Genomic DNA, 26,671 nt, shown 5'->3' on the forward strand with positions numbered 1-26,671 from the left:
ATAAATCCTGTCTTCGCAGCAGATTTTGTGGCTGATAACTGTATTTAGACTCCAGTCTCTGTCCATACAACACACCAACTGTTTTTGGTGAAATCATCTCACAATCAGATCAGTTCAAAGTTCAACACAAAGTGCTCTATTGGGGTGATTGGGGGTACTCTGAGGTCTTTGAGATCTGATTATCTGATATTCTATAAGAGGGAGGAGAACGATTTTAAATTTGATTCTGGATTTAACAGGGAGCCAATGAAGAGACGTCAGTATGGGAGAAATATGCTCTCTGTCAGTACTCTCACTCCAGCATTTTGGATCAACTGGAGGCTTTTCACTGAGTTTAACCACAACCTGATAATAATTAATTATAATCAGTTGCAATTGATCTGCCACCTGCTTGCAGTGTGGATGACATTTAATAACTTCTGCAGGAAGCTGCTGAAGTGGCTTATCAGAATATGTTCTCACACATGTGCGAGCTGTGACAGTCATTTGGTTTGTCAGACGGAGCGTGAGTGTGGGAAATTGATTAAAGGAGCTTATTGTTCTTTTTTAATTTCTCCATGGTCAGACTGATGTATATGCAGAGACTTTTTTTAGCTCCCTCGGACTGAAGCACAGGAGAGGACAACTTTGCCGGCACATCACGATGTTTTGCGGTAACACTTTTCTGGACATTTTCAACACAGGGGGGACTGTAACCATATTTCATATTTGATAGCAAAGGGAATTTTTGCCCGTCTGGAAGTTGTGCTAATTGTCTGTAAAGATTTGGACAGATGGGAGCTGCAGCTATACTAGTCGGTGGAGGCGAGTGGATAATTCGTGTTCAATGAAGAGATTAGACAGTTAATCTATAAATACTGGGGGGAAAAAACTCACATTTTGAAACGGCTACCTGTTCTGCTCATTTATAGTGTAAGATTATAACATTATAAATTATACAAATGAAACAGGTATGAATAGCTAGAAAATGCACTTAGTGAAAACCAGAGAGTGTTCGCTTCAAAGACGTATAACTCCATGCATTTTCTTGATTGCTAATGAAATCCACAAAGACTAAAGCCAAATGATTACAAAACAAAGATTTGCCCCAAAGCAATATGTTTTGAGCATTACTAAGGTATTAGCAAATGCCTTATTCATAATTTATACAGCATTACTCCTCCTAAGTATGCTGCTTATAAATACAGATGTTATGATTATTACTGTCAGTGAACTAGTAGCTGTACATAGTTATACCATATATAGCAGTGATATCTGTACATGGTGCAACAATAGCAGATATCTGGATTTATAAATGACATACTGAGGAGTACTGAATTACTAATGCCTTACTAATGCTTTGCGTTTTCTTGCTGTTGTTCCCGTTCGTCTTTATTTGATCTCTCTGCATGTATTCGTGCGTGATAGTATTTGCCAGTCTTTGTGTGTGCGTTTCTCTTGAAGCATTGAGCCACCCACACTCCACCTTTTCCTGCTGCATATCCATTACACCTCCCTCACCAAGCCACGACCTTTGTCTCCTTCAGCACTCACACCTCTCAGCCAATCGGCTGGCCCCGTCTGGCACCCTCCAGCCGTGGCCCTTGACCTCGATCAGAGGTCAACACCATGACTGGGATTTTATTAACCCCCCTGCATTGTTCCACAAGGAGGTCTGCCACTCACAGCTAGGGATGAAAAACTGGAAGATTCATTGCTTTTCAAAGTCAGATGTTGCCAAGATGGTTTGGAAGGCTTTAAAAGAAAGAAAAAGAATACTCTTTGATGTCGAATTAAATAAAAAATAAATCTCTTTAACCGAAACACTGATGTCATAAAATTGTGAATGAAATAAAACATTGTGCAGTTCTGACCAACTATTATTTATCTTACTAACTAGAGGCTAACATGAATGCGACTCTTTCCTCTTTTGACCACACACACACACACACACACACACACACACACACACACACACACACACACACACACACACACACACACACACACACACACACACTTGTTAATCCCTTGTTTAAAGATCACTGTATTCTGAGAATTATTTAAACTGTGCAGAGGTGAAAAAGTGACTCATGTCAGAGGAGAAATCAGAGACGTCAATATTTGCTCTATTTCAGGGAATGTATATGCGAGTGCTGTGCAAGAAGCAACAGTCATGTCATTATGCATGCTCTGACCTCGCTGAACTACACCCATTCTGCTTTGACTTAATGTGATTCCTCAGTGTGTGTGATGCTACTCTCTCATTTAGTCTCCAGAATAACATTTCAGGGATGAAGAATTCAAATAAAGACTTATGTTTATCAAAGGAACACCCAAAATCTTTGCGCTATTCTGGGCAACAGTCTTTTGGAGTAGAAATTAAAGCGTCACATTTTGGCGCCGGTTTAGGCTTATAAGCTACTTTACAGGTACCTGAATCGACTATGTTGTTGTCATCTGAGGAAAGGAAATACCTGAGAGTTTGCCTCAGTTAGAAACATAGTTGGAGTTGCACAGAGGCATGCAGAAGGGGTTCATTGCACATACCAATGAGAGCAAAAATAGTTATATATTTCCCTAACACCACCTTCAGATTGCTAATTATTCTGTTCTATATTCTTTACCTGGCAGCAGACCAGCAGAATTCATATTCTGCTCATGTTACAGGTATTGAAGGAAAGCCTTGGGATGTTTTAAGTTGATGGTTAGGGTCATGCTGCTACTTTTCCTATGCTTAAACTCTTAAATTTTATGCTGTTCACGTTTCAATCGAACGATTTATGAAGCCTAACACGAAGTATGTATATTTTTGGAGGACAAAACATTGTTGAACATTTTTAACAATGCTGAGTTAGTTTTAGGATGTACTCACACAGCATGTTTAATCCCCCAAATCCAGTTTGTTTGACCGTTGTGGGCTTGAAAAAGCGAGCTAAGGAACAGTTCAGTTGATCTTGTTGGACTTAATGCCCAAGCACAGAACATGAAAGGCCGCTTCAGCACAGCCCAACTGAAAGTCAGTGTATCAGATAACTGATAAATCTACAAGGCAAGCAAGATTTGCCAAATAGTAAGCCGCAAAGCAAACAGAATCACGAACTCCCATTGTGCTGCGCAAAGCGATTCGATTTTGATTCAACAAAAATCATCACATTGTGAAGAAATTCATGTGACAGTGAGGATGGGAGGGACGATGCTCATATGCTCAGATTTGACAGAGTGTAGTTGTTGTGGGGGGGCAGGCTCTGCAAGCAAATGGGCACAGTCTTATAGTTTTATGATGATGTGAGTTCGGACTTTGATACTGTTTTAATGCCACAGCTGCTTCCTGTTTAAAAGGCGGGGGGTTGTCTGATTGGTGTTTTCTCTCTATTATTGATTACTTCTCTGTATTAAAGCACCTTGAGGAGACTTTTATAATGATCTGGCTCTGTATAAATAACATTGAATTGAATTTGCATAGAGGTTGGAGTTAGGATGGACAGCCCAAGCAGCTCAGAAGCTATAACTGTACATTATCCACAAGATGCAGTGACTCCACGATGCTCTGATCACTGCTTTATAGCAATCTAGAACACATCGCGTTATCTGAGTAACTAAAGGAAAAAAAAACATTGAGAAGGCCAAAAGCAGGAGTAAATTCAGTCACTGCTCTGTGGTGTGTGAGTGTTTATCATTACTGATGTGCTGTTTCAGTAATGTGTTAATTCAGTTAATTAACTCTAGGCATTGCTTTCCCCGTGGGCTTTTTGTACAACCCAGTTGATTTTAATTCTATCCTGTCATGATTAGAACTCTTGGCATGTGTAGTAGAGTTAGTAGCAATAGTAATAGCCCTTGTTACTGTGCCACTGTTGACTACAGTATGTGTGAACAAGCACACCAAAAGGATTTCTTGAGCTGCGTGCTGTATTAAGTCAGTTTGACAGAATCTGGGGTTTCACACCATATGCCAACCCAGCTGCTGCTCCCAGTAGTTCAGTGCTCCCCTGCCAAAAGTGGCTTTGGGTGTGTTTGTGGTCCTCCCTGTGTGGTTAAAAGATCCCCACCGTTTACACTGTGCAGCCTACTTGTGGTAAACATCTACAAAAGAGTTTCAGCTCCCTGGTCAAAAGGAATAAGATGGAGTAGAGAGGGGTTCTATAAAAAGAGCTGTTAGCTTTGTTTGGCTGGTGCTGTCTGTCACCGCCAGTGGTTTTGGGGTTTTTTTTGTTTTTTTGGGGGGGGTGGGGCGTGTAAAAACAGGCACATGCACACTGAGTGGCGAGCTGTGTATGTGTGTGGGAGCAAAACCACGTGCATGGTTGTATTGCACATCCGCATCTACAGGAAGTTGGTTTTGCAGGCCTTTGTCATCTGAAAGGTGCCATCAGTGACTGAGTATTGTTTATTCTTTTGCAGCATTGTAGCCTGGCCAGATGTGAATGCGAACACCTTCAGGCAATTGCACGTCAGTTAAGGCTGAAAGTGGCGTCCACACACCTGCAGTTTTGGATTTCACTTACAAGACTGTTTCAAGTGACGGTTTCACTCACTAGACCTCAACATCAGGCCCCACCGTGCACAAAGTTTCACATCCCAATTACTACAAAACTCCCAAGAATACATGAGATGTTTATAAGCTACAGGGTGTAAGGTTGACTTCAGCTGTGATGCAGTGTGTATGCTGCTGTCTACAGTGTGTTGCATAAATAATGCAGTTCACAGGACACTGTGTATCCACCAGCCCAAGTGTTGAATTACGTATTGTAAAGAAAAGAACATGGCAACCCGACAGAAGCTTCTGCATTAGGGTGTGTGTTTACATTGCTACACAGTGATGCTATAATCTTAAAAAAAAAAAGAGGAACTGTTATATCTTGTATGTAGTTTATTTATTAATTTCCCCTATGACGCATGCTACTTTTGAAAAGAGAAGTGTGACAAAGGATGTCGATGAATGCTTTTGCTTCACGAGTGAAATAGTTCTGAAAGTATTTCTGCAGTAGTCGTTTGGTCCCTTTGCAATCCATGTCATTGAAATCGAATATATTTGTAAATAAAAAATAAGTTGATTTTTAAATGCAGAGTCATTCTCCTGTAATAATAATAATTAAACATTTTTCATATGCATTGTTTACTCTTCACTTTTCATCAGGGTAACGACACAAAGGCCCTTATGGCTGCAGAGACACACACCATTAGCTCCAATATTTACATTACAACAGAAAAAAGTGGTTCTAAAGCATGTTGTTCTCTGTATGTGTGCACGCGCTATTAAACTAATTGGTTTTATCACAACAAAACCTCATGCTGCTTTCTGAGAGTTCTCAGCATGACTCGATGATGTACTGACAGCTGAGCTGCGTGCCCTCGGCATTGTTGTCTGCCTAAATACTAGCCCTGTTTGAAAGCCTGGAGGAAAGAGCAGTGAGGGGCAAATGCTCTGCTAAATTTCCTTGTTGTGTAGCTTCAGTTACTGATGTGATATAAACAGTGTGTTGACACATCACTACTACAGCATCAACTGAAGGCCCAGTTTCTGCTGTCAAGTGTCTTTGTCTTGGTAGATTGATCATGGGTACAGTAGTTAGTCAGATTGGCTAAAAGTCCCTGGCATACAACCCTGAACCTGTTTTTTTTTTTATTTTATTTTTTTTGCAGAGGGACAGTTTCTCAGTATACGGCGAGTACTGCAGTAACCATGAAAAGGCGTTGAGGCTTCTCATGGAGCTGAACAAGATCCCCGACATAAGGACCTTCCTACTGGTAAGACACCAGTGCTCCTCTCCCCTGACTTGTCCTGTCCTTGCACGCTCCTCGAGTCATCAAATCTGCCTTGCTTCTAAAATTTAATTGCCTTCCTTCCCTTTCTCGTTATGACTCTAACTTCTCTCCTCATAATTGTTAATAATAAAAAAAATCTTCAAAAAAAAGTTTCCATTATTGTATGCCTCATGAGTTTCATGCATCCTTTTTTGGTCCCATAATACATCCTATTTTCTTGCTGGTATATTTCCCTGCCTTCTTCCGTTGCCCTACATTTCTTTCCTCCCAAGAGCCTCATCTTGCTTATTTCTTCATCATCCGCCTCCTTTTTTTTCTCCTTCATTCATATCACCTCCACTTCCATGTTAACACTTGAATAAAGGGCAGAAACCGAAATGAGGTCAAATGTTTCCTCCTGTGCGGACAGGATGCGACCAGCATCAAGGTCACTTTAATGCATTGTTGGTCTCGTAGTGTTTCCACTGCCAGCTGTTTCCGTGTTTTGACACTCAAACCTTTGGGCCCTGCACAATCAACTTTAGAATGGGGAAAAGGGGGGAAGGCCTTTGAGCTGGGGTCCAGCCACTGAAATCATGTGCAGATCCTGGGCCAGCCAGCTGTGGAGAGTTGGCAGCCTTTCTGGGATTGGCCAAGAGATCTGAAGCCCCACGTTTGTCACTGCCTGATGGTTTGCTTCCATGGTTTTATTCTGAGCCACAGGAGTGGGAAAAAGTAGGATCACTGTTGCTGTGCTGCGCTGCACCCCCCACCCCCACGCCACTGCCCCCCACATCCTCCTCCAGGCCGTGTCATGCTACAATTGATTGGTTGGGTCTAGCGCCACAATAACGAATCCAAAATAAAATCACTGCACAACATCTGCTTTTGTATTAACGTGGTTGTCAGACCTGCTTTGTCATCTCAAATTGTCGGATGAGCTCAGATGTTTGGTGTAGCAACAACCAGCAAAACAGAAACGACACGGAGTCACTGAGATTTGAACGTGCGTGAGGTACCAACGTAGAAAATATGGGAAGCTTTTAAAATTATATTTAGAAGAGACTCAAGTTTTGCATCTACATTTGTCAGTTTGTTAGTTTGTTAACTGCTCCAAATCATTTTCATGGTAATTTAAAGGCAGTATAATATGTATTACCATTAGCTTTTCCCCCCAGCTATGTTTAATCCCATTGGATTTTTTTTTCTGGATTACACAGTTTCCATCCAAATTTAATCACACAACTGAGGGAGCTTCTGAAATTGTACCCAGAAACTGCAAGTGCTAATTGCATTGGAAGACTACAGAGAAAAGCGAAGTGAAAGCAAGAAGGAGGTCAGAATGAAGAGCAGAGGGAATTCTGGCTTTTAAGCAGGCAGATTACAAATAAGCAAAAGATAAGAGGGAATGAAAGCATGAGAAAGTCTGTATAGGAGCGGCGGTGTGGGCGAGAAGTGGCGAGGGGCAAGTGTTTAACACATTAGGAATTTGTGGAATTCCAAAGTTGCACATTTTCCCATCAAAAATGCTACTGGAAAAAGCCTAACCCTCCGCACCGACTTCTCCTGCTAGAAGGGTATTACGAGGAGATTATTTAGCTCTAAACTGATCTCTTACATTTCTACCCACTGATAAACACTAGTGGTTTATCGGCATGGCTGCTTTTGATCTCTCTCCCCATCCTGACAGGATGCACTCTAGCAAAAAAATATCAAGCATAGAGAAACCATGACTGTAACTGTAACTGCTTTTTTCCCCTTTTACTCTTAAAAAAACACCTATATTCAGCTGCTTAGGGGGTCTTTTTTTCAAAGCCCAAATATTCTGTGGAATGAGGTGACGTTACGGAGGTTTCAAAGTGATCCTTGGTGAAAAGAGGGGATTTTTTTGAGGGTGTTTCCACTAGTGAAGCAGAAGAAATGTAGCAACATTTAACCTTGTTTTCCTCTGAGTGAAGCAAAACCAGACGGATGTTTAACTTTGCACAAAACCACCCCCCAAAAAAACAAAACATAAGTTTAAAATAGAAAAAATGAAGAGAAGCATGTTTTGTTTTTGCTTTACACGCAAGATTGTTCAACTTGATGTTTAGACACATAATCATTTATACAACAATGTGCATTAACATGTATTGTGTTTTTGGTGGGGGAGGTTATTAATAATCTTTATTTCCCTTTCTTCTTAAGCACTGTATGTTGCTCGGAGGGAAGAAAAGCACAGATATTCCCCTGGAGGGCTACCTCCTCACTCCCATTCAGAGGATTTGCAAGTACCCCCTGCTGCTGAAGGTACTGTGCACCTGCTACAATAAGAAACTTGACCCTGACATCAAATAATAATAGCCAGAAACAGGTCTGTGATGAGACCACCTTCTCTTATTTTTAAAACCTCCATCTTCCTCGTCTTAGGAGCTGCTAAAGAGGACTCCCAAGAAGCATGCAGATTATCCGGCGGTGGAGGAGGCTCTGCAGGCCATGAAGGCCGTCTGCTCCAACATCAATGAGACTAAAAGGCAGATGGAGAAACTGGAGGCCCTGGAACAGCTGCAGTCCCACATTGAAGGCTGGGAGGTAAGGAGAGGAGCGAACAACAGTGAGAAGAGGTTTGGTGCTGTGACATTTTAGAGAGTAGAAATTGTAGGAGAGAGAGTAAGTCTTGATGAGTGCATCCTAAAATGCAACGCAGACATGATTTTGCTCACAGATTCAGCAATCGAGGGGGGAAAAGTGTCATGTGATATAACAACCGCAACAAAAACAGTTCGACCTGTTTGAGAAAGACCTCAACCTCTGCTATCCTCATCTATCTTAACAGTTAAACTCCGCTGCAGCCAAATCACTGCTTTAAGCACAGGGGCCACAGACAGGGCTTGAGAGCCGTGTGAAGGGTCCAGTGAATTTTTCACGCCTCCCTCACCCACCACAACAGAGGCCTTGTCTTAGCGGGCACCACTGGGACAATCCACCCACACAGGGTGCCGAGGGGGATGCCAGAGGGCTTGCTGCCCAATCAGAAGAGACCTAAGCAGCAGGGCTTCAGTCTCACATGTACTGGGATGGTGATGTGGTAGGACCTTTTGGAGGAGAGAAAAGACAAAACTGAGGGATGGAACCAGAGAAGGGGCCCCACTGGGACATCCCACTATCTGCTTGCCAAAACCTGCCATTCCCTCTGAAAGAAGTTGCAGTTTGACTCTGATATGATAGCTGTGCCTCTGGAAAAATAGAAATAAAAACAACAAATGGTTTTTCAGCTTATCAGTTATGTTTTTCACTGTTAAGCTTTAACCACTCTAATGTCCCACGTCCTTTATAGACCTCAGGAAGTGGTGCTGATGTAGTTAGCCAATCAGGATGGCAGAAGATGCTGAGAAATTATTCAGTGAGTTTCGTGAACTCTCAAATGTACAGAAGTAGTTTGCATTAAGGTTTAAAATATTTTAAACGATACAACTTTCAGTTTTGTGCCGTTGGTTAAACAAGTCAGTCTGCTATTGAAACATGCAAGAAACATTTTCACTATTTTTTACATTATCGATGTAGGATAATGGATAATGTAAATGATTTCTAGTTTAATTCCTAAATATAATAATTGTCCCCTGTGTTAGATTGTTCTGATTTAAATTTTTTCTTCTCCTCTAAACACAAAAAGGAGTCATGGAAAGCCACTTTACTCTGACCTTGCCCCCTGTAGAGCCTTCAACCTAACAGCATTAGTCTCGCTCTTCTTTCCTCTCTCCAGCCACTCTCAAAGGCTAATCACCTCCAGCCCTAATGGTGGAGGCCGCTGGTTGTAGCAACGCATTACTGCTTGGATTCACTACGCACGTGCACGCATGTGTACCCTTTGCATACTGAGTCATGCATCATGTGGCCGTAAACACAGGTCCAGCCTTTCTCTGCACCTATTCCCAGCAAACCCCAGACTGGTGCAGTTTAACTTGAGCGTGAAACATGATCTCCTCCCCCAAGCCCAGTCATAAGAAAAGCTCAAAAAAAATCATTTTTCTCTCTATGAACTTTGGAGATATGCACATCTATTACAGATATGTAATCATGAGAATCAATTATGAATGCTTAAGAGTTGGTGTGGCCCACTGTGGGGGTTTCCACAAGTCTCTGGTAGACTGGAGTTAGAAACTTCAAAGATGACACTAAAGCCCAGATCTGTTGGCTGACGTGACAGAGGGTGATGGGTATCCTGCAGGCTAAAGGGAGTAAGGTGTCCACACATGGGTGTGTTTAGTTCCAGATGATTTGGAGTGGAATGATCTGTTGAACACTGAATAATGAGTTGTCTTTTAGAGTTATTATTATATTACTTGGTAGCCTTGTTTTGACAGCGTTAGCGAGCTGTGTGTGACCTCAGGCCTTCTCTATAGAACGTTATCCAGGCTAAGTTCAATCATTTAATGTTTCACATTTGGTCATTCGTGTCTTGTGCAGGAACATGCGAGCGCATGGTTTCTCGTGCACGTATAGATTCTGTTTTTTAGCTGAAAATGTGAAAAGAAGGAAAATGATTTTCTAAAAATAAACAGGCCGAGACAATATTAGCAACTGGCCCTCAAGTTCAGCCAATCTGTCAAAATGTTAATTAGACACCATGCTGCGGTCAGTCACAAAGCATTTTATCCAGCAGATCCAGATTAATGTCAACAGCCTCGTAAACACGCACACACACACACACACACACAAGTGTAATCTAAAATCTTTTTGGGATTGGCCTGTTTAACACACAGATTGTCGGTTCAGTGCACAACGTTTGTGTCACTGTTTTAAGAGAAACAGTCGTTTCAGTCTTAATGCGCTGTGGTCCATTTGATAGCTGACGAGAAACGGCTTTTTATGTAAGAGCTGATCACATCCTGTGAAAGTGGTTGGCGGTAGAGTAACACATTACATCTTATTGTTTAAGTGCATTGTGATGGGCTGGGCTAAAAACGGTTTTTAAACCTCGCTCGGCATGATTGCCGTACACAGATTTGTGCCAGATTCCCTGCACAAATTCCCTTCTATCCATATATTATCTACCTATATCTATATAGGTGTGTTTTTATATGTAGGGATGTATTTTTAGCTGTTTGTGTGCAAACATTTGCATCCTGAAAGGAGAATAAATTATTAAAATTTGTTTTGTTTTTTCCCCCCCATCACAAGTTCAGTGACTAACCAGCGCGAGGCTAATTGTCCCAGCTTGGAGCAGCACACAGTTCATATTTTCATATTTTTGAACTGCAGAAATGTCAAAATGAAGATGAGCGGAGGGGGGTGGGGCAGCTGTGTTCAGTCTTTCCTATTATTGAGGAAGGAATGAAAACAAACTGGTCAGAGTGTGAAAGTTGAATTTTATATTGTTTCAATGAGGTTTTGAACTCTTTAAGTTTTGATGCAGGCAGAGGTGTTTTCTTTGCAGCTGTCAGTTTTGCTGTACTGGGAGTACTAAAAGTGTCCATGCTCTCCTCTAATAAAATATTCAGCCACTGAAGCACATGACCAATCTTCCCTTTTAATCTTGTGTTTCTTCTTCTTCTTCTTCCTTCTTCTTCTTCTTCTTTCTTCTTCTTCTTTCTTCTTCAGGGAACCAACTTGACAGATATCTGCACAGAGCTCCTACTTCATGGAAATCTTCTGAAAATTTCAGCAGGCAACATCCAGGAACGTGTCTTCTTCCTGTTCGATAACCTTTTGGTTTACTGCAAAAGGAAGTCCAGGTAAGGGAGGCCTTCAAAGCCGTGGGCCAAGAGGAGTGAGAACAAGAAAACATTCAGACCTTTTTTATTTTTATTAGCAGACCAGCGTAAGGAAGCCAGACGTGGAAAATTAGAACAAATGCCCACATTCTTGCTAATGTAGACGCATCTTTAGCATGCAAGCAAAACAAAAACACCTACGTGTGTCTGCTGGCTCCAATAGCTGCAACTTTATGAATATGAATGTCCTCCAGACACACGGCACTGGCATTAGCAGATGTTTTCCCTGCCGACTGTAACCACGGTGTTTGTCCCTTTTCCCAGGGTTTCTGGAAAGAAGTCCACCAAGAGGACCAAATCTATCAACGGGCCTCTCTATGTTTTCAGGGGCCGAATTAACACAGAGGTGATGGAGGTGGAAAATGTGGAGGATGGAACAGGTTTGTGTTTGCCCAGCAGCATCACCTTGCGAGACCGTCTATATACTGTCAATCATTTAAGTCTAATCATTTAAGTCTTCCAGAGTATTTATTGAACCATTTCTCACGAGGTTCTTGTTATTTATGAGGCAACTCAGTCTCTCTATCTGTTCCCTTTTTCTTTTCTTTTGTTGTAAATAATCAAGCCAGTGTAGAAAATTTCAATGTGCAACAACGGTAGAGGTGCTATTTGCATACACTGCTCGCTTTTGATTTCAGGTCTTTGTTCATAAAGCCGTGCCTTTTAAAAACTCGATTGGAAATGAATCAGGTACTTTGTTGACAGTTAGGGTGGAGTATCATATGTGTGCGCCTAGTTTCAAACAGGATGTAGCTCACAAACTCATATACCACCTTTTTGATGTCAACAACGCAGGATTAGGTTTAGGTGTCGATAAAAATCTCAAGTGCAAAAAACCAATCCTGAGCTAGGTGATAAAATTATTGTGCTCTCATTCAGGGTGAGATATCATACCAGAGATGCGCGACTCATCTGCAGTCTTGGAGTGATACGGTCACCCCTGTGCTTTGCTCTTGTGGTTTAGTTGCGAGGCACCATGCTGGGTTGGTACTCGCTGTCCCCTGATGAAGAAATGCTCGGTCCTTCCGCTCACGTTTCCTCTTTTTTTTCCGTCTCTCTCTTCTATGCTGGCAATTTATTTTGCAAGCTCACATGACCTTTTTCTGCATGTTAGCTGTCACATTTAGATAGCTGAGAGGGAAACCACAAAGAAAAACAGGCCTTATTCGTAGAACTTAGGGCTACCTCATTGGAAATGCATACATGTGTGAAGTCTCAGAACACAGATTATCTGATTATCTAATGCTGACAGCTTTGATGGAGTGGAAATAACCAGCATCAAGTGACCTGAAACCTTTAGCCACACAGTTATATAAAGTTGACTTAAATTTGATTCATTTAGGTAATTTGTTGTAAAATTAGGGCAAAAGTCTTCACATTTGCAAAAAATTAAGAGATAAAAGAAACGCTTCATTTGCAATCTGTAGCTGTCCCATGAGGTCTACTGCATATACTTAAATCATTTTTCCTAGAATCCCTCTTTTCCATCTGAGTGGCTGAAAAGGGTCTCGGCACAGTATGGGAGTGTGTTTCAACACCCGAACTCCCATGGAACAGCAGGCTCTGCTCCCTGTGATCTGTAGTATCTGATCTATTTTTATGACCTTTGAGCGCGAAGCTAATGCACTCCATTACCAGCGGCCATTCATTATTCAGTAGCTGTTCACCTGCAGCTAAATGGATGATAAAATTAGAAAGGGGTACGAGGAGCGATTTTTGTCGAGTCGGTGAAAAAAACGGTCCTTTCACTACTCTTAGTGTGCATCCTGTGTCTTCTTAATTGGCTTGTAAATCATCCCGTGAGGTTGTAAATCCTCTGTAAAGATAGCTTTAATGCTAACTTTACACATGTGACTTGATTGCAGTAACTACTTTCTTTACTTACCTTTGAGGTTCCTGTTACAGGTAAACATTTGAATTGTTTTTGAGCCTTAAAGAAAACTGCAAGGTCACCTTAGCCTAACAGTCTTCCATCTTTTTGCTTCCCAGCGGACTATCACAGCAACAACTACACAGTGACCAATGGCTGGAAGATCCACAACACAGCAAAAAACAAGTGGTTTGTCTGCATGGCCAAAAACGCCGAGGACAAGCAGAAGTGGCTGGATGCCATCTTGAGGGAACGGGAGCAAAGAGAGAGTAAGTGGCATTTTTCTAAAAGGCCATTTCTACTGTGTAGTTTGTGGGGCAGATGGCGACAAACCAGAATCCTTTTATTTTGTAATCGTGCTTTTGCAAGAAAGTCTGCGTATGAGAGCGACTCTGTTTTCCCTTTGTTGGCGTGTTTCACTGTGTTTGTATGTATTGCCTGCTGCTCTCAGTGACAAGCTGAAAGTCTTGCTTTTCTTGATCTGCAAGGTTCCGTTTTTCTTTTAATCGTTATCTTTCATGCCGCATTCTTTACTTTCTTTCCAAGAATAGATGTGAATTGGAAAAACACAGGTGGAGTTAATGTTACTTAATACATTCCGGTATGCGGGATCAAAGATTCAGCTTGTCCAGTACCATGGCTGTTTTTAGTGGAATGCAGTTATCACTTTTGTTAGACACGTGGTTTTTCTGAATGTTCTAGGAATCGTTTGTCAGTTCAATAGCATGCCCGATACTTTGAAGTCTCTGTGTGGGAGCTTGTTTTGGCTTTTGCTTTTCCTGATTTTTAGCTGTAACCATCCTGTTTGGCAGCTTCTGCTGCTGGCTGGTAAGCTGCCCTACATGTCGGCGTCACGCTATATACCCAAACTATCAAAGCACCTCAGCTGGCACCCACTAATGACTGTGGATGTGCTTCTGACCTGGATACGATGTTCACATCCTGCAGCCATGTCCCACCTTGAATGAGCTGCCTGCCTTTGTTTGTAAAACAGAGGCTTAGGTGACATGACATTTGGGAGGTTACCTGGTTGACCCTTGTGGTAGAAGCTGCGAGAGGAAGAAAGAGAAATTAGTGACAGTGGCACATTTGGCAAATCAGAGCATTTACTGTCAACAAAAACATCTTCATTGACAAAGAGGATAAAAAAGGCATCCTGGTCAAATGCTTAAAATAGAAAAGCTTTCACTTTTCAAAGAAAGTGAAACAGTTCTGTGAAACAAGTGTGTTTTAATGAATCTGCATCTATTTTTACTGTAGTAAAACTTTTGATATGCATTTTTGGCACCTCTTGAAGTGTCACGAGGAAGTGATCGTGGCACATATTTGCATTAATGTGCAGAGAGTCAAATGCACTTAGTGTTCATTCATTAATAGAAAATAGAAACCCCAGCACCACTTCCACTCATTTTGTAATTAGCAATGAAAAGCGATCATCTTGTTTCCTTTCAACTTCTGACTCTTTTGCCTCCAAATGTGTCCCCACCTGTTCAGCACCAGCCATCTGTCTTTGTTATGTTCGCCGAATTAGACGGTGTAAAAGACTTTGACTGGTTTTGCTGGGGCACAAAACAGGCCACCTGATAACGTTGATGGCTAAAACCCAAAAGCAGTCGGAACACGATTTGGCTGAATCCAAATGAATGAAGATTTAGCTGTGTCTGCTGTTTAAGGGAGGACAATTACTTGATTTAACCTTAGTCGTTTTTTAAAATTACATCTGCAATATCGGACCCCATTGGAGGATTTGGAGCTGAGTTTGACGTTATCGGCATCTAATTCTGTGATGAAAGGGTTTCAGAAAAGGAACGAGTATGAAGGAGTGTGCTGCAGCCTGTGGTGTTGAGTTTCAACCCAGCGGAAATCGACCTGAGGCTAACAGATGCCAGATCAGTCACAGTTCCCAATTTTCCCTACTCTCTCCCCTTCTGTTACCCTCACTGCCGTACACTCTGCTTTCACTGTGCTTACCTTTCTTCCAAGCTCTTTACCCGTCTAGACAGCAGCATGTTTTACTGTAATAAATCCTGGCAGCGATCCTTTTCACATCTCTCCCTGCATGCATTATTAGTTTTCTTGACATGGCTTACTTGTTGTAGCTTTTTTTTCTCCTTTTTTGCTCCAGTCCTTTACCGTGTTAGACATATGTCTCCCTTTAAAGCCCCCCAATCCCCCAAAAGGACTTTCTTTGTTCAACAACTGCCAGCTGGAAGCGGTGTTCTCGTATCAGTGTTTTTGTGGAAGTTTAAGAGAAAACGGACGTCGGATACCGTGATAGGGTTTTATCTCGTGCCAGTGAGCATGGGAAGATGAGGAGTAGTACAAGACAAGCTCTGACAGCTGGAGCAGAAGCTGGGGGGGGGGGCATCTCCGCTGGACAGGTCCCGTCTGTTGTTCAATGACGCTCATTGTTTAAGTCTACTCCAGCTGCTGCCAAATGTAATATAACCCCACCTCCATCACAGCCAGTGGAGATCTCCGAAAAATCAAAGGAGAAAATTGGATTCTAGAATAAGCCGTGCAACTTTTCGCATTGTTCGCCCCACCTCCCCTCTTTTCAGTGGGTCACAATCCTACACCATCACTCAAGTTCCTGCCTTTTTAGATGGTTTGACTTGAATAATGCATTTTAAATGGTATAGGTTTTCAGCATCATTGCATAGTTTATCCCGAACACCACAGACATCTATAAAGTATATAATATATAAATATAAAGAATACTTGGGCACAAGGCATAAAAAAAAAGGGAAAAACAAAAGTGAGGTCAGAGGTCAAATGTGACACGATATTTTGAATCCCCACATACCAGTATCATTTCCTAAATGTTGCCAGTATAAACAAAGTTAGTGATATTTTAAGCACAGTTATAAAGAAAGGACATTTTATGAAAGTGTGACCTCATTAGACCTTGAAAACAAGTAAAAAGTAACACGAAAAAAAGAATCACTCCCTATATGACTATGGGTTGTCAATGCAAATAATTGCAGTCAGAAAATGCATAGTTTTATATCTATATAGCATTACTAGCACATTAGCAGATCAAACTATTGACCTTGAAGAAGAGGTGAGGTCTCAAATGTGACACATATTTTAAACATCTATATGGTACTTTCTATATGTTGATAATACACACGACACATGTGAGAATCATAGTTTTTAAGTTATAAGACTTTTAAAAGGCAATATTCGACCAATAAATCATTAAGTTGACCTTGAAGACCTTGATGGGTGTAAGCTAAATTTGAACGGATTGTAAACATGATCCCGCTCTACACCCTTACAAAGTTTGATCTGAATTGATTTTGATGAATGACACAACGCAAACATAACCCTCTTGGCTGAGGTAATAAAACGAATTATTTGAGAGAATTAGCAGAAAAAATTAATTGCTGATACACTTGGTAATATTTTAGTACAAAAGCTGCTGGAAAACGTTTTAAAATAGCAAAAGATATAGGAAAAAGGTAAAATGTTGATCAATGCATTTTACCCAGTGAACTGTAGTGGTGCCCCATGTGTGTCACTTTTGAAATATAGCACTTTGCAGTTGAGTTTGGGAGCCTGATGCGCCTCTCCGTAGAGTCCAGCAGATTAGGGAGTCACAGTTGGAGCAGAGTCGAGTTGCTTGAGTCCAAAAGTCTCACTTTGCAGTCCAGAAGTTCATCAAAGCCCTGAACAACTTTAAGCAGCACAAACGGTATACTCACTGAAGACTGGAGTGGCAGGCCTAACAATGCTTTATTCCGCTTTATAATAAAGGAATAATGTTTAACAAACGGACACAGGAATGAGATCAAGATCACGCTGACCTCTTGAACTTGACTTACTCTAAAACAGCTCGTCTAGGGGAGATTAACATCTGGGTTTGTGGCAGACCCAAGCCGGCATGGCTTCATTCCATCTGTACAACAACAGACTGCAAACACGCAGTCCAGGCTAGCAGCACCGTGACGTGTTTTTGCCTTTTTGCTTTTATGTAGATAGCCGTGCAGTGCAAGTCTGTCCTGTAGTGGTTCGGCTATATTTTTCTTGGCTGAAATCTTGTTTGTTCATTGATTTCCCTTCCCACATTTTTTCAGAGTCTTACTCTGTCGAAGGTCCTTGTATTAAATACAGTGAATCCTCGCAGCTCTAACTTGCTTCATGTTTGTTTTTTGTTGTTTTTAGGTCTCAAACTGGGAATGGAGCGGGATGCCTATGTGATGATTGCAGAAAAGGGCGAGAAGCTCTACCACATGATGATGACCAAGAGTCGACACCTGATTAAGGACAGGAGAAAGAAGCTCAGCATTGTGCCCAAGTGCTTCATGGGAAAGTGAGTTTCTTGGCTTCCTGAGTATGGGGGTCTCTGTAGGTTTCAAGAATGTGACTGCAGTGCCACGCTGTTCACATGAGGGTCTTTACAAATTGTTCTTACGTAAGATCAGCAGGCTTTCAAAGGCGCTGGTATCCAGTCTCCCCAAGTCCTGGCAAAATGCCTAAACTGCTTTATCCCTGCATCCCCTTGACTGTAATGAGCCCCCCTCACAGTCTGCTCTCATGGGTTATAGAAAGGGCCACGTTGCTGCCTACCCCCCCCCCCCCCCCACGCCATATCATTGAGCACACACTGACACAGAGACTTTCATTAGCAGAGGGCCTTTAGCTGCTTCAACAGGCCATTCCACTTTATGTCCCCTTGATGTCTCCGTGCAGTGAGAAGAAAATGAGAGACTTGCTTCTACTTCCCTCGTTTCCTCTGCATGCACATCAGTTTTTGTGAGATCCTGAGCAGCAATTAAAATTCTTTCTGGCACCATCTCGGGGAAACAAAACATAAAAACTAGGCAACGCTTACGATGGAGACTGATGGCCTCTCTTGTAAAGAGAAATCAGGGAGCAAGCATTAACGTCTGCAACACTGCCAAAGCGGCCTCTCAGTATATCAGAGATTATAAAATGCGTACCTCACGCAAAAGTGTTTTTAAAAATGTATTTTTTATGCATTAGTAAATGTAGTGGACGATAACAGAGGAATCACACCATTCTACCATCTCCCCCTTTCCTCACTTTATCACTCGTTCATTTCCTGCCAGTAAGTGCAACCGCATGATCTGATATTGTTGTTCCCAGATCATCATACTAAATGTTGTTCCAGGATCAACATTGCAAGTGACCAATCAGAATGTTGTGATGTCATACTTTTGCGACTTCGGGAAAAACCGCCGTAAAACAAAAAACTGTACTTAAGCTGCGAGAAACCGCTTCTGTCCGCCGATCAACGGACCCTGACCCTGACCCTGACCCTAACCCTAACCGTAACCCTTTAATAAACGATAAGCAGAACTGATATTGTCCTTGCAACATTGGAATTTCATAAATGCACAATGGCTTGGCGCGCAAAAGAATAAGATCAGAACAATGTGATTGGTCACTTGCAATGTTGATCCTGGAACAACATTTTCATGATGATCTGGGAACCACACCAACATGACGATATCAGATCATCTTTGCATTTATTTTTCTGATGAAATTAGCAACGGTCATAGATTTAGTGCTTATTGCATTAAACGGAGATGCTGACTCCGGTTTGATAGGACTCTGTTGTGTTGATAGCCTAATTCCATCAAGTCACTGTTGTGGAAAATTGCCGGTGTTAACACATTTTTTTTTCCCCTTACTAGCTTAATTTTGGTTGTGCCCATCTTTCCATTATAAGACCTCTGGCTAGGAAGAGCACCTCAAGTGTTCAGCTCCATTCCAATCTGCTTCTGCTCCACTAGTCTTTGTGCAAGGGCATGGTTAAAGGGGGGTTGGGATGGCACCACTGGCTATATGTAAAGTTTTAGCCATTGTGCTGTTTTGAAACCAGCAAAACAATTTACTAAATTATGTGGAAGACATGTCTTATATACTGCCTTATTGACTCTGATGAAACCGTAATTTTCAGTCCTAATGGACGACACATGGACACATTGCTTCACAGCAAGAAGGTCCTGGGTTTGAATCCACCATCTGGCTAGAGCCTTTCTATGTGGTTTGCATGGTCTCCCCGTGTTTATATGGGTTCTGTCCGGGTACTGTGGATTCTTCACACAGTCCAAAGACATGCAGTTAGTGGGGTTAGGTTAATTGGCAATTCTAATTGCCCATAGGTGTGAATGGTCGTCTGTCTCTTTTTGTTAGCCCTGCGACACACTGCTGAACTGTCCAGGTGTACCCTACTTCTCCCCCTATCGTAGCTGGTATTGGCCCTGCTCCTCTGTCACTCTGAAAATGATGATGAAATGATGAAAATGAAGTGGAAGGTAATGAATGGATGGGCATAATGATCAGATCTGAAATTAGCAGTTGAGATCATATACTTATTAGGAAACTATTTACTGAGTTCATAGATTAAGTAAACAAGAGGAGACTTTTATTCAATAAGACTTCTTTTTGCATGTTTGGAAGTTGTAGGCACTCAAATCAGACCACGCTCAGATTCAGTGAGCTTTTTAAAACGACTCTTTAAAAAAAACAAGTGTTGGTGAAGACAGACTGCATCAGTAGGTGCTTGATTAAACGCATCTGTGGATGAAACTGAAAACACCCAAATTTAAGTTTAAAGAGATGCGGCCAAACGGGCTTAACAAGGTTGTCCAATGTATATTTGTAATCATAACTATATGATTTTGAAACAATATTTATTGATAGAAGATTTGCTAATAGTAGCTCCATAACAATACATTTTTAAGGTGTAAAACACTACATCTGTAATGGACATTTATGTGGTAAAATATATTTTCAGGCGCTGGTGCAGTATACTTTATATTATACACTCTGTACTACTGCAATGCACAAAAACACAGAAAATCCAGCTGCCTTTTTATGTCTTTCTATTTATGTCTCATAGAATTTACAGGCTTTTATGGTTCTTTGCCTCTGCTTCTGTTGGGTGTAAAACTAACCCGCGTGTCATTTTTACAATGCATGTTAACTCTAGGCAAGATTTAATTAAGCATGTGGCGTCATAAAAGCCACAAAATTTTAAACTCAAGTAAAAGGTCAAAGGTTCTGACCCACAGTGTCATGCAAATGGAATAGATTATGAATGATGTTTTCAGGAAAAAAGTCTCAAACAAAACAAAACACAAAAGTTTGGAAAATGACATTTTTTAAAATCTTGATGAGGTGTTGTTAGTGTGCATTTAGAAGTAAAATCTGTTGGTTTCTTAAATTTTACTGTATTACTCTGTATATCTTTATATTAGTATAAAGTACATATTCTCTACATGGAGTTTGAGCGCAGAGAGGGGCTCACTTTTATATCTGTTGCTAACTAATAACTCAGATAAATGGTTTCTGCTCAACAAATCATCTGTTGATATTCCCACAACTCCATTACTGTCTTTCATCTAACCCAATGAGGCTCTCTCTTTTGCATTTCTGCTCATTGTGTTCATTCCCATAACAGCTCTGTGTCCCAAAATTAACCTGACTCTTACATAACACCCACATACCCATACCTAGTGTCCCATTCACTTGAGTCCCCTGTCATTGTCACTTAACAGCCAAAGAACATAAATGGAGACAATGAACACACACTCACAAATATTACAATCATGAAATCATGTTTTATTCTCAGTTTGAGGGAGAAAAGGAAACTCGGGACTTGCTCATGCACATATACAGCTCTACATGTTAGAGCACTCACTTGGGATGCTCTTTTCTCTTCAAAGATTTCTATATAATCATGCATACAATGTGAGCATATGGTTATGTGTTGACTTCATACATACACATGCACACATTATGCGCTTGACATTTACACATTCTTCTCATACACTAGGCTAATAAATCTATTGCATGACTGCCTGGAAGCAAATCCACACATAGGGACAGATTTCTCACATACAGCTTTCAGAATTATTACCATGCTGGCGTGCTCAATCCCAGAATGAATGAACATGCACGCACACAAACATGCACCAGCTCTCTCCAGTTCACGGTTCGTCATTATCTGGGCAAGCGATTTCACTCAGCAGCATGAAAGGCAAAGAAGGGGAGAACGTAATTTTCTCCTTCAAACATTTGTTCTGCGCACACTGGGTGTGAAGACAAGTGAGCAGAGCTTAGAAGTGCTTACATTTGAATGGTTAATGCTTGTGCAGCTGTGAGGGATATCTGGAGGAAAGGATAAACTATTCATTTTTGTGGAATTTGTGCCATTTATAACTTTGCTCTAGTTTAAAGGACCCCCCCCCAAACAAAAACCAACAAAAAAACCCCAAAACAAACTGCAATACATTTTATCCTTAAAAAGCCTTACCATAGTATGAACATACTAGATTGCATAAGAGTGCCATATGACAGTGAAGCTGTTCTGTAGCTAGGATATATTTCGCTAGCTGTATGGTGTGAGCATACTAGAAAAAAAGATGGCTCTGGTATAAGACACATGGCCTAACAACAATACTTATATCAGTGGAATAGAGTGCAGAAAAACAAACATTATAAACTGCTTTTCTTGCAGTTAAATAGGGTTTAAAAATTATTTAAAGGTAGAATGCTGTATTAGCTCTGCTAACTAGCAATGATTAGCATGTACATTAGCCACATTTAGCAGTTAGAGCCACAATCTGCAATATAAGGCAGTGCTTGCTTACATACAGACGCAATATTAGTTTGAAAAATCACTTCCTCAGACACGACCTAACCTCTTTGTAGGATTTGACATGACTAATGATGTCAGTAACTAAACTTCAGGTTGTTGCATTAACTCAGTATTGATCTGTGTAGTCATTCAATAGCGCTCCATACATTCACATTCAAAATAAATTTTATCAAACCAAAAATGCCACTTTTCACTGCAGACCGAACTGTAATGAAATCTGCCTTTTAAGTTAAATATTTAAAAGTTTTGGCACCATTATGACCAAATCAGCCAATGCTTTTCAGAGTTTCTTAACTGACATGGTTGTTTAAGTACTTTAGCTATGAAGAGCAGTCATAGATATCTCTCCATTTTTGTCTTGTGTCCTCAGTGAATTCGTGTCATGGCTCATAGAGAGCGGAGAGATCAGTAAACCTGAAGAAGGAGTCAACCTGGGACAAGCCTTACTTGAAAATGGCATCATCCATCATGGTGAGACGAATTAATGTAGTTATTTCTCCAACTCCCCACTCTTTACTCCTCTGTCATCTTCTAATCCTCTATAACGTTTGCATTTTAGAGCTCTGTAGCTCTCCTCGTCATTTTTTCCCCTGTTTGGTCCTTCTCTGTCTTCAGGCCTGTTTCTAATGGCTCCTTTTCTCTGATTCTCACTCTCTTTCTGTAATTGGTTGACTCATTCATATAACTCACAAATCCTCTGTGTTTTATGGTTGTCCCACAACGATCTGAAATTATTGTCTGGTATTGTTTCTTGCCCGAGGGACACTCATAGGTTTACTTACATGAATTATACATTTAGAAATGAAACAAAATTCTCACACTCACTTGGACAGACACTATTATAGAGAGTGTGTATGAACACAACTGCTGCTGTTGCTGACAGGGCTCTTGTACGTAAGTGCAGGCCACTGTCAGTATTTCTACATGCCACACTCTCAGGAGAAATCTGCTGAGACCTTGTGTTCATATTCTTTAATACCTGTGAAAAATCCCAAGAAATCCTCCCTCACATTTACCATAAAACCATAGAGAGACACAATGATGACATGCTGGGCTCTGTGGAACAGCTGTGAGGCTTTGTGGGTAAATTGAAGAGGTTTGAGCCCTGCAGACAAAATGTAGGTGTCACAGTTATCCAGTGAAAAGAAATCAGAGAGAGAGGTAATGTAACAGATTGGGAGACCCACAGGAGTAAAAGTAAATCCATGTATTTTACAGTTCTTATCCAATTAGATGTACATGGTTGGTTTGAGGCACTTCCATCCTCAAGTTTACACCTGAATTTGAGCAATTTTGAGATCTTCTTTTTCCCTCCACAATAATTCAGCCATCATTTTATGTACTTTGAATCCCACAACACTTTACAATGACTGATTTGGTGGTGCATTCCTTTGGTTTTATGAGGGTATTTTAAGTCTAGACTGAGAAAACCAGCAGCTTGTTTGATTCAATGCCAGCTTGTTGTGGTGGAACCAAACTGCCTCTCATTGGCAGATTTCACGGTTAGCTTTGTGACTATCGTCTGTTTCTGTGTGTGTCAGTCATTTTTCCATTTTCCGTATTGGATTCATTCTAAATAAGTCATTCTGGAACTTTTTTTATTAGTGCAAGCTGGGATGTTTTTTTGGGATTGGTATTTGTCTGCTGTTAACGTCATTTATATCACTCCACCCAATGCCCCCAGGAAATATAGTTCTTGCCTCTTACCTTTTTTCTGTAATTATAGCAATACTATCAACAGATGCATCAAAAAGTGGCACATCAACATTAAAATCTTAAAGGTCTCTATTCCAATGTCAAAAAGCAGTGTTGCAGTAAATTTGTTGCCGCAGTGCATCACTAGCTCATCATAACTGGCAAACCTCTTCAGCCTATTATGTGTGAATACAGCAATATTAAGCACTGGCATTGTATTAGATATGTCATCCAGTTACAGTTGAAAATCAGTAGCATATATGTCCATAACCTTAAGTCCATTTTTGAAGAGTAGATATTCGCAAAGGGAATATGTAAAGCAGAGAGTTTTCTTTGGCTTTGATGTTCCACATTTCACAAAAAACATCTATGTTACAAACTCTAAATCATCTGATATTCAGCCTGGAGCAGAGCTGAGGTGACGGTTCCTTCCTTTGCTCTTGTTTTAGTGTCAGACAAACACCAGTTCAAGAATGAGCAGGTGATGTACCGTTTTCGTTATGACGATGGAACCTACAAGGCCCGCAGTGAGATGGAGGACATCATGTCGAAGGTAACGAGAGTTCTGCTTCTGGATCTTTTCATTGGTGCGACAGAACAAAGAGCAACAGGATAACAGCAGTTGTAACGAATGAGCTGTAAATGTTTGCAATGGCTTTATATTAACTTTGAGGTAAAATAAGAATTCATTGGCTTGTTTAAAGGGTCTGCCTCTGCAGATTTCTTCACTTTCATACCCAACAGCACAGCAAAAGTCAGCTAACATTTCTTTCCTCACATGCTTTTGCATGTTTTCATGGGTTCTCCTTCTCTATTTCAGCTTCTTCCCACAGTCCCAAAACATGCAAGGGTTAGGTTAATTGGTCGTCCTGAATTGGCAGTAGGTCTGAATGTGAGCAAGAATGGTTGTATGTCTCTGTGTGTCACCCCTGTGACACACAGGCGACCTGTTCAGGGCGTTCCTTGCTTCTTGTGACCCTGAACTGGATAAGCAAAAGAAGACGGATGGACGGATTGATAAAAACTCTAAATGATTCTTGCACTGTCATGCTAAAGCTTAAAAAATACAATTCAGACCCACTATCTTCTTCCAGAAATTGAGAAAAAAATCAGCTTTTATTTTCTTTCTGCCGCTTTCATCTACTATCATTACAGCTCGATCCTCTCATCACATGTGGATGGATCCTGCCGTATGATGCAGTTGGCTGTTGTTCCATTAAAAAATATATTGTTCCTCCAAAACTGTCCACCTTTGACAAACTTTATACAATATAATTTGGACATTTTACAGTTTTAGATACGCTCCAGATACAATCTCACATCTCCCATAGACGAGTGAGGCAGAAGCTCAACTTGACAAAAACGATGAACCTTTTTTTGGTCTCCATTTGTTCTCAGACCTGACTGTTGTCAGGGTTTGATAGAAAAAAACAAAAAAATTGTTGTCCTTAATTCATAGCCTTAGGGTAGCTCTTTTCAGTTGTTCTGAAGCCATGTTCATACCTGTTTACCCAAGGTGTGTATGATCTATGAGTCAGCAGCTCCATTTTTCTATCGTTACAGGGCGTCAGGCTTTACTGCCGGCTTCACAGCCTCCACACACCTATCATCAAGTAAGTACCTGCCCTTCTCCCTCTTTTCTTTCTCCTTCTTCATTCTTTATTCTCCGCTCTTAACATCCCTGCTCTCCAGGTGCAAACATGCATATTCATGAAGGGTTCACATTCGCCCCGAGTCACCCTTTCTGTGATGACTGAACAAATGGTATCCCTGCCAGGAATGACAACCCTCAAACCCTTTTCCCTTCCAAACTGGAGTCCGAGCCAGCCGTGAGCTGCTGTAGGTTTATGCTTTCAGGATTCAGTTTTTCATGGCTGGAGGCTTATATAAGCATGCTCTTAGAGGATTAAGGAGAGCCACTTACTGTGAGCATTTGTCTCTTTATCTTTACAGTATTGAGCGTTACCTGGATATATATTAGTGAATAATTAGACTTATATATTCAAATGATGGTGAACTCTCTATTTCATACACAAATGCTCACACAGTCACTTTACTGCTGAGTGCACCTACTTAGAAAACTAATTTACTACAGTGTAGTATATACATACACATAAACACACACTTTGTTAGCCTCACTATATGTTAATGTACATATGTAGCTAAACTAGGGTCGTTTAAATTATGGTTTACCTACTAATTACATACTAATCCTAAAATAATCCCATAAGGTGGCATAGAGTTATCTCACTTTACAAAAATCTAAATTTAAACAGAAACAGGAACCATGGGAAACTCACAATGTTCCTGTGTGATAAGCCCTCAAGGACACACACTGTACACACATTCTCTCTCTGCTCCTGTCCCTCCTTTCATACTATTCCCTGCTCATCTCTCTATCTTTCCCTCCATCACTCACCCGCTGATTGAAGTGGCCGGAGTTGCCATTGGTGCAAACAAAGAGCCTTTGGTCTGGGGACAAATCCTATTAACATACAAAGGCAATCCTTCTGCCTGCCAGGCACTTATTATGTAAGATGGCCTTGCTTTTTATTTTTTTTATTTATTTATTTGTTTTTAATTGTAAGCAGACACCATTAATTAAAATGTCTGAGTGATGGATGTGTTGCATTTATGAATAATAAATAATCATAAAACCGTGCCACTGTTTTATTAAACTTTGTCTGGTGACAGAGCCTCCAATGATTTCCTAATGATGGAATGCCTTGGAAAAAAGTAACTACATGATAAAATGCACATAAAACTAATAGAATTAACATCGATGATGTCATGGGTATATTATGTTGTTAAAACAGAAAGTCGCTGATCATAAAACGATACTGGGAAGTTATCCACTTTCACGGTTGTTTCACTGCGTTGTCAGCAGTGTCATTTGTGCCCACATCATCATTTAATATATACGACGCTTGTTTATTCTGAATATAGTATACTGAGTATGGCTGTTAGTGGCATATGTATCACAGTCTATTT

At 40.9% G+C, this 26,671-nt stretch overlaps 1 protein-coding gene across 3 annotated transcripts in view; it reads left to right on the plus strand.

Annotated features, from left to right (window-relative positions):
* prex1 (phosphatidylinositol-3,4,5-trisphosphate-dependent Rac exchange factor 1) overlaps nucleotides 1-26,671 on the plus strand; it is a 78,497-nt gene that overhangs the window by 18,625 nt on the left and 33,201 nt on the right. For all 3 annotated transcript variants that reach the window (XM_084917384.1, XM_084917382.1, XM_084917383.1), the window contains exons 4-13: nucleotides 5,626-5,730; nucleotides 7,915-8,016; nucleotides 8,137-8,298; nucleotides 11,308-11,441; nucleotides 11,745-11,860; nucleotides 13,470-13,619; nucleotides 17,518-17,665; nucleotides 22,356-22,456; nucleotides 24,130-24,233; nucleotides 25,244-25,293. In XM_084917384.1, the coding sequence (XP_084773510.1) occupies nucleotides 5,626-5,730; nucleotides 7,915-8,016; nucleotides 8,137-8,298; nucleotides 11,308-11,441; nucleotides 11,745-11,860; nucleotides 13,470-13,619; nucleotides 17,518-17,665; nucleotides 22,356-22,456; nucleotides 24,130-24,233; nucleotides 25,244-25,293 (1,172 nt within the window). The remainder of the gene's footprint in view (nucleotides 1-5,625; nucleotides 5,731-7,914; nucleotides 8,017-8,136; nucleotides 8,299-11,307; nucleotides 11,442-11,744; nucleotides 11,861-13,469; nucleotides 13,620-17,517; nucleotides 17,666-22,355; nucleotides 22,457-24,129; nucleotides 24,234-25,243; nucleotides 25,294-26,671) is intronic.

Source organism: Perissodus microlepis, chromosome 20, assembly GCF_051167445.1.
Source record: "Perissodus microlepis isolate ML-2025 ecotype Zambia chromosome 20, ASM5116744v1, whole genome shotgun sequence".
In the NCBI taxonomy this organism is placed as follows: Eukaryota; Metazoa; Chordata; class Actinopteri; order Cichliformes; family Cichlidae; genus Perissodus; species Perissodus microlepis.